General features: G+C 48.4%; 1 protein-coding gene across 1 annotated transcript in view; it reads right to left on the bottom strand.

The window, feature by feature from the left end:
• Positions 1 to 15,193, bottom strand: part of UPB1 (beta-ureidopropionase 1) — a 34,206-nt gene that overhangs the window by 15,130 nt on the left and 3,883 nt on the right. The window contains exons 2-4 of the mRNA XM_032139434.2: positions 11,302 to 11,473; positions 9,371 to 9,458; positions 766 to 860 (exon numbers count right to left, since the gene is read on the bottom strand). Coding sequence (XP_031995325.1) covers positions 766 to 860; positions 9,371 to 9,458; positions 11,302 to 11,473 — 355 coding nt within the window. The remainder of the gene's footprint in view (positions 1 to 765; positions 861 to 9,370; positions 9,459 to 11,301; positions 11,474 to 15,193) is intronic.

The following is a 15,193-nucleotide window of genomic DNA, read 5'->3' as shown; positions in this document are numbered from 1 at the left end:
AAGACATAATTCACACAGCATAAGATTCACTTTAAGATTGGTCAAGTACAGTAGCGAGAGGTGGGAAAGAGCAGAACAAGGAGTCACTCTTTTGAAGTGGGCAATTCAGTAGTATTCAGGATATTCAGAGTTGTGCAACCTTCACCACTATCTAATTTTAGAACATTTTCATCACCCTAAATGGAAACTTTGTACCCATTAGCAGTCACTCCCTTCCTTCCTCACCCCCAGCCCTTAGCCACCACTAATCTACTTTCTGTCTCTATGGATTTGCCTATTCTGGACAGTTTATATAAATGGGATCATACAACATGTATTATGAGGTTTTAATGAAGAAAAATCAAAACCAATTTCTATGCTGATGAGACACAGGCCATGCATCCAAGCTTCTGTGACTCAAGCAAACTGCAGTGGAGCATGCAGAGCTCTGGATGAGGAACTGGCTTCTCTGGTCCCTGAATGCCAGCCCTGCCACTTGCCAGCTGTGGGACTTTCTACAAAAGTCACCTCTGACTACCCTCCCTGGGCTGCAGCTCCCTTGCCTGAAAAAGCTAATGGCCCTTCTGGAGCCTTACACTCTCTAATTTTAAGAGTATGCTAAAAAAAAAAAAAAGCGGCAAATAGTCTTATCTAATCTTATCTGGCAAAACAAGCACCAAATGGGTGCATTTTCCATGGTGAAAGGCCAAACCCGGCAGCTGTGGTCATGCTCTGTGACTTGCACATATTTGGCAGCTGCTGCCAGAGACACCGTTAATGTCCTACCTTCTGACAGAATCTGGTGGTGGGCCCATCCTCTGCTGACTCAGCAAATTCTGTCCAAGGAAGCTTCTCTCTCGTACAGAAGGCAAAGGGCATAGCTATAAATAGGAGAAAGGGCAGAATTATATCCAACATGCACAGCCTCTGAAGGGGGCTCCTCAGCCCAGCAGCGAGAGGTCACTGCAAGAGAATATAGTCTCAGGAGTGCTATGGCCTGGCTTCTGGGTCCTGTTCCTGGCTGTGGGCACTGGGCAGCCCTTACCTCTGGGCTGCAAGACAAAATAAGGGACTGGGCCAAATGTCTTTCCCAAAGTCTTAAAAACAATTGCAGCAGGGACTTGAACAGATATTTGCACACTCATGTTTACAGGAACATTATTCACAATAGCCAAAAGATGGAAACAACCCAAGTGTCTTATCAACAGAAGAATTGATAGATAAAATGTGGTGTATATATACACAATGGAATATTAGTCAACTCTCTTTTAAAAAGGGAAGAAATTCTGATGCATGCTTACATGGATGAACCTTTACGAATATGCTAAAACACAAAACAAATATTGTAGGAGTCTACTCATAGGAGGTATTTAGAGTAGTCAAATTTTTTTTTTTTTTTTTTTTTTTGAGATGGGGTTTTGCTCTTGTTGCCTAGGCCAGAGTACAATGGCACTATCTCGGCTCACTGCAACCTCCCCCTCCCAGGTTCAAGCAATTCTCCTGCCTCAGCCTTCCCGAGTAGCTGGGATTACAGGCATGCGCCACCATACCCGGCTAATTTTGTATTTTTAGTAGAGACGGGGTTTCTCCATGTTGGTCACGCTGGTCTTGAACTCCCGACCTCAGGTGACCCACCCACCTCACCCTCCCAAAGTGCTGGGATTACAGGTGTGAGTCACCACGCCCAGCCTAGAGTAGTCAAATTCTTAATGACAGAAAGTAGAATAGCTGTCAGAGGCCAGAAGAGGGGATAATGGGAAGTTACTGTTTAATGGGTAGAGGTGTCCAATTGTGAATGATGAGAAAAGTTCTGGAGATCATGGTGATGATGGTTGCACAACAACATGAATGTATTTAATGCCACAGACTGTACACTTAAAAATGGTTAAAATGGTAAATATTGTTATGTATATCTATATGCCACACACAAAAAAAGTTTTAAATTGCCAAAGTTCCCAACCAGCAGATCTCATGCTGTTGTCCAATCTGCAGGGTGGCAGGAGCTCCATTGACTCCTTGGGGAAAGTATCAGAAGGCTGCTGGGGATGGCACTGGGACCCTCCCTCCTCCTAGTGACAAGGAGGCTTCTTCAGAAATAAGAAAAGCTACTCATTAATGATCCCACAAAAAGTTTGGGAACCACTGGACAGGATGAACATCTGCAAGGATTAATGCTCTTATTCTCATGATCTCTGGCCAGGTCCCACCTGAGGGCTAATTCAGTAGGAAATTTCATTCAACTCATTGGTTTTTGGTTTTGGGTTTTTTTTTTTCCCCCAAACAGTAGGTACATACACACAGATTAACAGTTCAAAGATGCTGGTCATCTCCATGCACACCAAGTTCAGAGCAGTCTCCTATGCAGGGGATGGAGGGGACTCCGCTGGGGTGGGCCCTTGGGACCTTTGGCTATGTGCCCAGTGCTGCTCTACAGCCCAGCCACACATGGATATCTGCAGTGTGTGGAGTTACCTTTAGTACCTGCCAGTCTGCTGGTGTGAACGGTGCCTCACTGTGAGTAAATGTTTCCCATATCCCCGGTGAGGCTGAAACCCTCACCACACATTCACTGGCCAGTCTGGATTCCTCCCCTACATTTTTTTGTTCATACCCTTTGCTGTTTTTTTCTCCAGTGTGAGAATGATCTTGTCTGGACTAATTCAGTATACTCTGTAGATCTCCCACCTCACAATAAAAGTGTTTTAGATGGAGTCTTGTTCTTGTTGCCCAGGCTGGAGTGCAATGGCGCGATCTTGGCTCACTGAAACCTCCACCTCCTGGGTTCAAGCAATTCTCCTGCCTCAGCCTCCCAAGTAGCTGAAATTACAGGCGCCTGCCACCACGCCCATCTAATTTTTTTTGTATTTTTAGTAGAGATGGGTTTTCATCATGTTGGCCAGGCTGGTCTCGAACTCCTGACCTCAGGTGATCTGGCTGCCTCGGCATCCCAAAGTGCTGGGATTACAGGTGTGAGCTACCACACCCAGCCCAAGTCCATTTCTTTCTCTTTTTTTTCTTTTTTGAGACAGAGTCTCCCTCTCGTTGCCCAGGCTGGAGTGCAGTGGCACGCTCTTGGCTCATTGCAACCTCCATCTCCTGGGTTCAAGCAATTCTCCTGCCTCAGCCTCCCAAGTAGCTGGGATTACAGGCACCCACCACCATGTCCAGCTAATTTTTGTATATTTAGAAGAGACAGGGTTTCACCATGTTGGCCAGGCTGGTTTCGAACTCGTGACCTCAGGTGATTCACCCGCCTCAGGCTCAGAAAGTGCTGGGATTACAGGCGTAAGCCACCACATCTGGCCCCAAATCCATTTCTTTTAGAGGGATTAGCCTAACAGAAGTTTCCAATTGTCTGCTATTGTTCCAGCTACTTTGAACTAACTTGAGTGGGGTGTGCAGGAAGCTGTGTGATGTGATGGGGCAGTGTTTAACTGGTCTCTGCGAGGGCCTTATGACCTCTTTAGGAGTAACAATTGTAGACAGTATCTCCTAAATGCCAGGCATATGTGGAGCATGGTACCTGGTAGAAAGAAGAAAACAGCTCCCCCATACGGCAGAGGGGGCCAGGGGGGCCTGAACCAAGAGAAATCTGGTGTGCTGTGGAAAAGTGGTTGGTTATATTGGGAGGCTGGAGGAGGTGGGGTCTGATTTGCATAGGGCCTAGGGGATTGGTTTGACCAGGTGGGACATTCAAGTAGCCCGCAAAAAATCTAGCCCTCCCACCTTAGCCCTTTAATGTGCAAATGTGAGCTGCCATGATGTCCTGAACATGTATGAGTTATCTGGAGGCGGTCATGACACTTGGCACAGGTGGTGACAAGGAGAAGAGGGCAGGAATCACCATGTTGGGTGGACCTAGTTTCTAATTGCCGGTATTTGCATATTTGCTGGACTGGCTCTTTAAGCCGCCTTTTCGGTTAGAAAAGAAATGGTTCAGGGGTTGCTTCTTATTAACAGGAAAATTTCCACTGAGAACCTTTACTCCTTTATTCCTTTTACTCCTTTCTAGTTGCCTAAAAATTATTTCTTTATAACTCCCATCTTTATAACTCCTATCTTCATAATAGGCAGATCGTCTCCAACATCCCTAAGCAGGTGTCACTCTCTTTATTTCACAGAGAAGGAAGAGAAGCCTCAGCCTCTCAATTCCTTCCGGTCCCAGGAAGCCTGGTCCTAAGAGAGTACCACAGTAAATATCCCGCCAATGGCACCACCACCATCTTGCCAAGCAGGCAGCAGGCACTGCCAGCAACAGCCCTGGGGGCCTTGGTACCAGGCTCAAGGCTCCCCAGGCTCGCCTTCTGTGAAGAGAGATGAATTATTTGAAGGAAGCCAACAGAAAAGCTGTTGAAAACACAAATGCTCCTTAATGACCATTAATTCTCAGCTTTCAGAGCATTAGGAGTGAGTCAAGTGCCCCCAGAGAATAAGTGGCTTCTTTTCCTGTTTACACAACCACTCTAATGTAAACACACTTTCAAAAGAAGGATGTGGAAGGGGGGTTGGGTGAGGCTGGCTGCAAAGTCCCAACTACAGTTCTTCAACTAGAGGGGACGGGGTTCCACATGCACTGACCCAACACCTGGCCCTCAGGAACTGCCAGCCTAGAGGGAAGGAGATGAATTAGAACCTGGTGCAGTCACACAACCTGGCAGTACAGAGTGGTCAGGGGGAGTCCTGGGGGAGTCCCCAGGGCCCCACCAAGGAGGGGTACCTGTCCTAGACTTTGATAAATGAGGGGGAGTTCCAGATCCAAGAAAGGGAAGATGTTAGTTCAACTATCCAGCCAATACTAATTTGTAGTGCCTGTCATGCACTAGCGATTATTCTTGCCACCAAAGATGAAACGGGTGGGTGGAGAGTTGGGAAAAACAAACATAGATACTATCCTCATGGAGCTCATAGTCTAATGAAGAGTGAGAGTACAAAGGTAACAAAAATAGGAAAATGACATGAACTTCTGGGACACAGACACGTGTTCTTTCCTGAAATCCCATTCACATGACAGGAAAGCAATGTTCAAGCAAAGGCATATACCCACAAGGATGGAGCACTGAGGCACGGAAACCCACAAGGATGGAGCACTGAGGCACGGAAACACGGGAAGCTGGAAGGCGGAAAGATGCAGGCAAATCTCTCAGCAGATCAGAGAAAACCAAGTCCCGCTAGCAGCAGAGAAGGTTTCCTGCTTATCCAAAACTCAGGACCCAAGGGCACCAGGTACCTCTGAAGGCGGGGAAGCAGGGAAGTATGATAAACAAGGACTGGTCAAAGGTCTATTTAAGAAGCAGTTAGGGGCCGGGCGCAGTGGCTCACGCCTGTAATCCCAGCACTTTGGGAGGCTGAGGCGGGCGGATCACGTGAGGTCAGGAATTCGAGACCAGCCTGGCCAACATGGTGAAGCCCAGTCTCTACTAAAAATACAAAAATTAGCTGGGTGTGGTGGTACAGGCCTGTAATTCCAGCTACTCAGGAGGCTGAGGCAGGAGAATTGCTTGAACCCAGGAGGCGGAGGTTGCAGTGAGCTGAGATTGCACCTCTGCATGCCAGCCTGGGTGACAGAACAAGATTCCATCTGGGAAAAAAAAAAAGGCAGTTAGGGCCAGGCACGGTGGCTTACGCTTGTAATCCCAGCACTTTGGGAGACTGAGGTCAGGAGTTCGAGACCAGCCTGGCCAACATGGCAAAACCCCGTCTCTACTAAAAATACAGCAATCAGCCAGGCATGGTGGCACGGGCCTGTAGTCCCAGCTACTCAGGAGGCTGAGGCAGAAGAATCGCTTGAATCCAGGAGGCAGAGGTTGCAGTGAGCTGAGATCGTGCCACTGCCCTCCAGCCTGGGTGACAGACCAAAACTCCATCTCAAAAAAATAAAAATAAAAATAAAAAAAGAAGCAGAAGTCCAGGTCCTTTCTCCACACAAGAGGCTGGGACCTGCCCCATCTACCCCAGAAGAAGGCCACAGGCTCATCCTCCAGAGATGGTTCAAGCAGAGGCTCTCTAGCTTTGGAGCAGGGCAGATGAAAGCAAGCGAAGTATCAAAACAGAGGGATTGAGTAAACATCAGCATGCTGAACCTTTGTTCTCCTTCCCTTCTTGTCACAAGGGCAGAAACATCTCTGGGGACTCTGACCAGCCTGAAAAGAATGACCCAGAGATACTAACACTGGGATTACCTGGGAATTACCACTAAATCAGATCACCCTATAATAGAGCTCAGTGGGTGAGCCCCTACTACAAACTCAGAGCTCACAGATTTTTAATCCCCAATTCTTAAAATATGAGCAATCAAACAAAGAGTCCAACTTGGAATAAGGACCATGCAGAGCGAAAACAAAATTTACTTAATATTAGTATCCTTAGAGATAAGAGAAGATATCGCAACCATGATGCAAGAACAGGATGTAATTCAACAGGGACTTTCAGACCAAAAGAACACTAGTAAGTTCAAAACTTGACAGCAGAAATGAAAGGTTGAATAGGAGGGCTGACTGGCAAATCAGATCAAATCCACCAGAAAATTGAGCAAAAAGACAAAGTGGTAAGAAATAGGAGGAAATACTGGCTGGGTGACTAGGCCCTGTGGCTCGCGCCTATAGTCGCAGCACTTTGGGAGTCCAAGGTGGGAGAATTGCTTGGGCCCAGGAATTTGAGACCTGCCTGGGCAACACAGATCTCATCTTTACAAAAAAAAAAAAAAAAAAATTCAAGAAAATTAGCCAGGTGTGGTGGTATGCATCTATGGTCCCAGCTACTCAGGAGGCTGGGGCAGGAGGATTGCTTGATCCTGGGAGGTCAAGGCTGCAGTGAGCTGTGATTGTGCCACTGCAATATAGCTTCAGTGACAAGAGTAAGACCATGTATCAAAAAAAAAAAAAAAATAGGAGGAAATACATAACAAAATTAGGGAACTAGTCCAGGGTTCCAACATCCTAACAGTAGGACTGTCTAGAATGAGAAAAAAAGAGAAGAAAATAATGAATGAAATAATGCAAGAAAATTTCCTAGAGCTTTAGAACCCAAGTTTCTAGACTAAAAGAACCCACTGAGTGCCTAGAGTAGATTAAAATAGATATACACAATGGAATATCATTATGAAATTGTAGAGTATTGGTGAAAAAGAAACTCCTACAGTCTTCCAGAGAAAAACAAGTCACAGACAATGGGTCACAAATTAAAATGGGTGTAGACTACTCAACAATGCCCAAAAAACTAGAAGACAATGAACAGTATGTGTTCAAACTTCTGAAGGAAAATGATTTCTAACCTAAAATTTGATGCTCAACCAAACTATCAAGAAAATTGTAGAAGGAACATATTTTCAGATGGGCAAGGCCTCAAAAAGTTTACCTCTGATGTGTTCTTCCTCAGGGGACTGCTTGTTCTGAGAGTCCCTAGCTAAATGGGGGCTCCAGTACCAGAGCGGTTGGCAACCCAGCACTAACAGGAAATGAAGGGAGCTGGATGTGGTCTCTACAGTGTGCCTTTCACAGGATACATCTTGTACATGGTGGACAGCCTAATGCCTGTCTGTCCAACCCGTGACCAGGGGGTCCCTCATACGTGAAACTTGTTTATACTGGCAAATGCTGTGTGGCTCTTGCCTGACCTATCCCTGCCTGACTACCACTCTGGCCCTAGGAGCCCAACTTTATGCTTCCCCCGGTATCCTAGGGAAAACCCAGCCTGGGGCAGCCCCTGGTTCTTCTCATGGAAGGTGCAAATTCAACACACAATCGCAATAGGAAACAAGTTTAAAGATTTTTTTACTTACAGATCCTGGGCAAGGAGAGTGCCATGAGTCAGGAGGGCAGTCCTCTGTCCCCAGGTCAGATGAGGCAGAAATGAAGAATCAGAGAGAGTATGGGGCAAATAGCAGTACACATAATGACTAAGATGTGGTCACCTTAAGTTAATGGCCAAATGCCTGGATGGTCCATTTAAAGGAAGCAGGAGGAAAGTGGGCAGCCCAGTCTGCTGGCAGGAGAGAGGCCTCTTAAGTTCTTACCACTGGCCACTTGGCTTGAGCCATCTCGGTGTGGTGTAGATCTGGAAACTGTGTCCAGGGTGACCGAGCCCTGCCACCGGTATGAGAGTGTTAAACTTGTATTCAACATGGATGCCGAGGCAACATAAATCTATAAGGATCCACTATACCACTCTACTAAAATAAGGGTATAAACCAAGGAAGAGGAAGCTGTGGGAACAGAGAAACACAAGAGCAAGGCAAAGGGATTCCCCAGGGTGACGGTGAGGGGGGATCCCAGGACAACTGTGTGGCCAGCAGAGGGGGCACCTGATTCAGACCACAGCAGTCACAAGGCTCTGGGGCAGATTCCTTGGAGGAGATGAAACTGATGAACTGATGCGTCTAAAACACATTAAGGGAGATTTAGGAATTGATAGAAAGTTTGGGGTTGAATGCGTGGCAAGTAGAAAACAAAACAAACTCTAGGGAAAACAGAAAATAATTCAGGAAAAGAAATCAAAGTTCAGCCTGGGCAATATAGTGAGATCTCCGTCTCTACAAACTTTTTTTTTTTTTTTCAATTAGCTGGGCGTGATGGTGTGCACCTGTGGTCCCAGCTACTTGGGAGGCTGAGGTGGGAGGATTGCTTGGGCCTGGGGTCAAGGCTGCAGTGAGCTGTGATTGTACTCCAAGCCTGGGTGACAGAGTAAGACCTTGTCTTAAAAAAAAAGGAATCAAAGTGGACAAAACGGCTGGGGGGATAGAAGAACAAGGACACATGTATGTCGAAGGGCCAGGAAGAGGCAAGAAAGGGCTAACGTTGACGGCTTCCATAGGGGGAAGTCAATAGGTGATGCAAAACTAAAAAATTAGGAAGTAGCAACACTAACAAAGGTAAATTCCAAAGGAACTAGCTCAGTGTTGACGCTGGGGATAACAGCTATTTTTTGGTAACAGACCTTGTACACCCATCTGACTCTAAACCATGAGCATGTATAACTCTGATAAAAATAAAAACCACAAAGGTACATAGTACCAGGAATGTTTAGATAGAGGGGCTGGCTCTGGGCTGAGATCTGAAGGTAAAGAAGTCCTGGTCAGGAGGGCACAGGAGACCAGCTAGAGGGAATTACAAAAGCCAGGGGTGAGCTGCCAGGGGCTTGGACCAGGTGGTGGTAGAGAGATGGGGAGGAGTGAATGGATTCAGAACAATATGAGAAAACTGATGGGATCAGACAACAGCTCGGTGCATAACAGCAGGGAGGCCGGGGTTCCTGGTGATGTGGACAGAGAACCTTTCCATGGATGAGGAAACAAAGGAGATTCTTTAAAAGTCAGGCAGCAGACACTCTTGGCAACATGGAGAGAATACACAATTGTTTGAAGGCAGCAGAGAAAGCACCATTAAAAAAGACTCACTCCATGCTTCCTGGAAACAGATGATGTTGACTCCACACATTGCAGCCACCTCTACGATAGCCTTTATGCGTCTATGAAGGGCAGAGACCTGAGAATTTAAAATGGATTAGAATCCATTTAGTTCTATTGGTAAGGCAATTTTTAGGATCTCATCCTAATGCATATGGAACAATCAATGCCCACCTGGGCAGGTATGAGGAGTAGGGTGGGGAGGTTCTATATTTGGTTATCTCCTGATGTCCAAAATCTGCATGAAAAGCTGGAGGCGCAGAGGCTCTGGGGTCACAGACACTTGGACACTGCTTCAATTTCCTCACCTGGTAATGGGAAGGCTGCCACCTGACCTGTGGGGTTGCTGAGAGGCAGGGATGAGGATGGTGCTGCTTCCAGTCTAGGGCCCACGCTCACACCCGTCTCCCAGGTCAGCCACCCCCTTGGCCTGGGAGTCCACTCTCCACTCTCCTGCCTTCAGAGGCAAGCCTTGTCCCACACTTATCCTATGTGCATCTTATCATGGAATGCCTCGCCTCTCTGGCTTTTTTAAATCCCCGTGCTTTGGTGTGTGCTGTGCCCTGGGCCAGGAATGTACTTCCCTCCTCCCACCTAATCTTCCTGGAGGTGTTATCTATGTAACGTGTCGCCCCTCTGTGGGCCTCTGCAGACTCTCACAGCTGTGGGCCAAGTGTCAAGGTAACTGGGCATCCCCTGGCCTTCCGGAGCCATTGTGTGCCACTGCTTTCATTGTGTGCCACTCTTCCTCTGCTGTCTGTCACTCCCAGGACCCCACAGGCTCCTTGGGGATAGGAAGAAAGCATCTTCATCGTCTGCTTGTCCTTGGCACAATGCCTGGCTCCCAGGAGACATTCAAAAGTGTTTGTTCAAAGACAGACCAAAGGAACCAGGCTGAAAACCCAGAGCGCACAAACTCTTTACAAGGCTTATAGTCTCCTCCTTTGAGAGGCTGTGCACCCCATGGCTTTACGGATATTTGCTGACAGCATCAGCCCCGCAAACACACATTTGCTTGGCGTTAGCAAAACGCAAAGCATACTTCTAGGCCCTGTGCGGGTGAAAAAAACATAGCTGGTCCTATGACTTGACAGTCTGGGATGATAGAGGGGACATATCCACAAAAAATGAATACAGATACAAATGTGAGAGGACTGAGAACCAGACATCTGTAAATCCAACAAAAGCAAAGGAAGGACCAACGTGAATGATGATGCAGAACCAAACCTGGAATCCAAGAGACCTTAGGTTTCTCCAGAATCCCTAAGAATCCTCAAACATGCCGTATCCTGAGGAAATCTGTGCAGGGAAATCCCTGAAAGATTGAGCAGCTGGAGGAATGCTGTGGAGAAGTGTATAAAGCAAACCACCTGCGCCTGTGACAACATGCTTCTTTAGGGAGATACAAGATACTGTCACCTTTATTTACTAACTCTGAGGTCATAAGCGAATGCCTATCTATTCCCGTAATCCTGTAGGCACCACAGCTGACAGACTTCTGGGTATAGCAAGTCCCCGCCCTGAGGATTAAGGCAGAAGAACACACAGACAGACGGTCCCGACCAGCGTGTGCTGGCTGGCTGCCTCCTGGCAGGCAGCTGAGAGGCAGCGTCCCGTGGAGAGCACGAGCAGGCCAAAAGGGCACCCTCCCGGTTAGTAAATGGAGCTTCAGATCAATAGCTGGAGAGAAGTGGAAAGATCAGTGAGGAGGAGGGAGAGATAGAATAAGAACAAGAAGACAGAAGAGCCAGAGATGCAGGCTGGAGGGATATGGGGAGGCCAGGGCAGGAGCGTCTCTGCTACTGCTTGAGGCACCCAAGCCTGCAGACCTGGAGTATGTGGCCAGCCAGGGCCTGCAGGTGTGCTCCAAGGGCGGGCCACAACCCCGTTTGTGTATTTATTATGGTCAAAAGAGTCTGCACCTGTTCTGCCACAGGGGCATTTGCGGGGAGGGGGATTCTGTTCTGAACCAGCCCCACGTGCACGATGCGGGGTCGTCTCAGCTGCTCCTCCGCCGCTTCAAAGGCATATCCCTGCAGTTCAAAGTCTTCTCTGGAGGCAGCTTCGAAAGCTTCCCTGGGCAGATCAAGCTTCCTAGATGGGCAGGAAAAAAGAGGGAAGGTGATTTTGATTCAGTCTGCTCCACTTAAAATCCCTCTCCCATTTCTTGTAGTTATTTATCAGCCAAAGAGGTGAGAATGTCCTGGCTAGAAGGCGCTCAGTGCCAGGGCCCAAGGGAGCTGGCAAGCAGTGGGGTCCAGCCATGACAGAACACTACACTGAACCTGGACTTTACCTGCAGTTGGCAGGGAGACCTCAGCAGAGAGGCAGCACGGTTAGGCCTGGCAATGGGGAGGCCAGTCAAGAGGTTGGTGTTTTAGAGTTGCTGAAATCAGGGTAGGAATTAAAGTCCTGGCAGTCAGCACAGAAAGGAGGGAACAGATTCTCAAAAGTGGTTCTGAACCAGAATCAGGGCTATGCTGAGCCTAGGGTGTGAGGCAGGCTGTGGGAGCAGAGAGGGGCTTGGAAAATGGGGCTCAGGAGACAGGCTGGATGGAGAGGCCATGACGTGGGATCACATGGATGGCCTTATGGTGAATAAAGACCCTGGCCACTCTGTCCTGCTGCTCCTGCTGGAGGAGGCCAGTTCCACATCTGGTGTTGGGTGGGCTTGGAGGGGCCCAGGTGTTCAGTGCTCATCCACATTTGTAGTTTATTGACCAAGGCTAGAGAATTAGTTATAAAACCTTCCACTGAAGTGACCATTGGCCAAACAGCAAATACCTCCTGATATCTGTTGCACACCCGAAGGTGAAAGCCACAGAGGCATGGGATGGGACACGGCCCCTAGCCAGGAAGGGCTTACCATCTAAGGGCAAGATGATTATGAAATACTCAGAAAACACATCAAAAAATAACCTGACAGCCATTATCTAATAATATTTCTCTCCTACTTTAAATCACTTTCTTGGAGACGTTTCTTTCAAAATCACAGCCCTGTCAGCCCAAGCCCCCTGTCGCCGCCCCCTGCCAGGCACTTTCCATGTGACGGCCCTGACAGCTCTGAGTTCGGTTCCGCCCCTGACAATCAGCCTGCTTTTCAAGTAGTCAAGGTTCCCTTCACTCCAGCAGGTTAGAAATAGCAGCAGTGCCCACACCGTGCCTCTCCTTGCTGTGACTGCCTTAGACAGTCCTCCCACCCTCCAGCGGAAGGGCACTCCTGCAGGCCACAACCTCAGGGCAAATCCCCTCTGATGGACATAATCACGCAGCTTTCCAGGATGTGTGTGTGGGCAGACACCGGGAGAAAAAGGAGCAAGGCTTATGTGTCTATTCCCTCGAGGGCCTGTGGGCCTGGGAGCCAGACAGCTCTTTGAGAGTGTCCTGGTGAACCCTGCCTGGCCTCTCAGCCTGTGTTCTCATACCAGGAAAATGTCAGATGAAGAGCTTGTCTTGGGTGTGGAAACATGGCTGTAACCATCACCTGGCTGAAGTCTCTCTCCCCATCTTCCCACCAAGCACAACCTCCATTACCTACCCTTCTTCCCCCAAGTGGTGCCTCCGCCTGGCCAGCCCTGAGGCTGCCCACCTCCTTATCCCCAGCTCCCTGCGAGCTCATTCTAAGCCAAGGTAATACAGGAGAGGCCGCTCTACCCTCCAGGACAGCCACCTTTGGGGCTCTACCTCCTCCCAGCCACTCCTGTCTACTATCTGGGCACCACCTGTAAGGCCTCTCTGCCCTCCCATTATCCAAGGTGGTCCATTACCACATCCTACACAGCTTCATCTTGGAGAACCTAACCAATCCTCAAGTCATACCCTGTGCAGATGCAGTCAGTGACCATATGCTGTGCCCACTGAAAGGCCTGGTACAGGAGATTCAGTGGACCACTGAGACGGACTGAATGCTTATGTCTGCCCCAAATTTGTATGTTGAAATCCTCATCTCCAATGTGATAGGGCTCTTTGGGAGGTGATTAGGTCATGAGGGTAGAGTCCTTTTAAAAGACCCCCAGAGGGCATGCTTGCTTCCTGCACCAGGTAAGAACACAGTGAGAAGGCACCATCTACAAACCAGAAAGTGGGCCCTCACCAGACACCAGATCTACTGTGGCACCTTGATCTTGGACTTCATAGCATCCAGAACTGTGAGGAATAAATTCATGTGATTTAAGATGGGGAAAGAGACCATAGCCAGATGTTGGTTACAGCCAGGGTTGCACACTCAGACAAGAGCTCTGCCACCTGACATCTTCCTGGTGTGAGACCACAGGCTGAGGACAGTGTTCACTAGGACATTCCCAAAGGGCTGTCCAGCTACCAGGCCCACAGGCCTTTGGGGAAACAGACACACAGACCCTTCTCCTTTTTCTCCCTGTGATTGCCCACAAGTACTGGGAAGTCTGTGGTATTTTGTTATAGTAGCCCAAAAGTACTAAAACAAGCATCAATCAGCCACTGCCCAGGAGGACAAGACCAGCAAATGAGCCATAACCTCATAGACAGCCTCATGCTGCCACTGCCTGCCCTGGTCCCTGTAGTGGCTTTCAGACCCTCTACCCCTCACCCTGCTACTGAGGCCTCCGCACTCAGGGCTTCCCTTCAGACTTCAAGGAGTAAAGCCTGTCACTTCCCATCCTAGCCCCACCATGCCCTTCAGGGCCCTCATCTCTCCCACCCAGGGTCAGGCAGACCTTGCCAGAGGACGCCAAGTTCTGCCTCCTCAGCAACCTCTCACTTCTGGAACTTTATCTTTCCACGTCTGATAGCTCTTTACTACCAGCATTTTAAATCATTAAACTAGAGCTCTGTTACAAAAGAGACACGTGCTCATGGCGGGGGTGAATCAAATAGCGGGAAAGGGTATAAAATGAAACATAAATTCCCCTTTCTACCTCACCCCTAGTCCCAAAACTCAGAGGCAACCCCTCTTAACAATGTTTTATGTCTCTTTCCTATTTTCCTATGTGTATGCATTACAAATACAATAGCATCATTCTGTATTTTCTGTTCTTCAACTTGCCTTTTTCACTTGATACACATAGCTTGGACATCTTTCTCCACTAGTACCTACAGACCTCCACATCCATCACTGAAGCTGTTAAAGAGTCTCTCCCATTGAAAAACAGAAGGGGGGTTGGGGGGAGGGAGAGAAGGACAGGAAGAAAGAGAAAGAAGGACAGTGTTCCACACATGTCCACATGTTTACTCACTTGCTGTCTCTCCCTGCTGCCTAGGGAGCTTCCACACATGCTTCCCCTCAGCTCAGGCCTCACCTCCTGGCCCCATCTCAGGAACTGCCAACAGCCTTATCATGGCTAAATCCAGCAGACTTCCTGCTGTCCTCACCCACTAGACATTTCTGAGCCATCTAATGCTTCTTTCCCTGTCCTGCCCCAGTGTGCTCACCTCCAGAATCTCCCACAAAGTCTCTTTCTTTCACCCCTTGAATATCCGGGTTTTCCAGCATTCTCTCCAGCACCCTCTTTTGTACCTGCTCCTCCTCCACCTGGAATGACCATCTCCAGGGCAGCTCAACAAGCCCAGCCTCGCCCACCTGAGGCCCACCTCCACATAGCAAATAACCCCTGGGTTATTTCCACCTGCAGACCCTGAAGCTACTCTAGCAGGTTGAGCTGTGTCTCCATCCTGACACCTGGAACCTGTCATTGTGATTTTATTTGGAAAAAGAGTCTTCACAGACGTAATTAAGATCAGGATCTCAAGATCATCCTGGATTATCCAAGTAAGCTCCAAATCCAAAGAGTGTGTGTGTGTGTGTGTGTGTGTGTGTGTGTGTGTGTGTGTGTGTGT

This window comes from Hylobates moloch, unplaced genomic scaffold (genome assembly GCF_009828535.3).
Source record: "Hylobates moloch isolate HMO894 unplaced genomic scaffold, HMol_V3 SCAFFOLD_19, whole genome shotgun sequence".
In the NCBI taxonomy this organism is placed as follows: Eukaryota; Metazoa; Chordata; class Mammalia; order Primates; family Hylobatidae; genus Hylobates; species Hylobates moloch.
The sequence above is the reverse complement of the archived record's forward strand: the minus strand, read 5'-3'. Positions and strand labels throughout refer to the sequence as shown.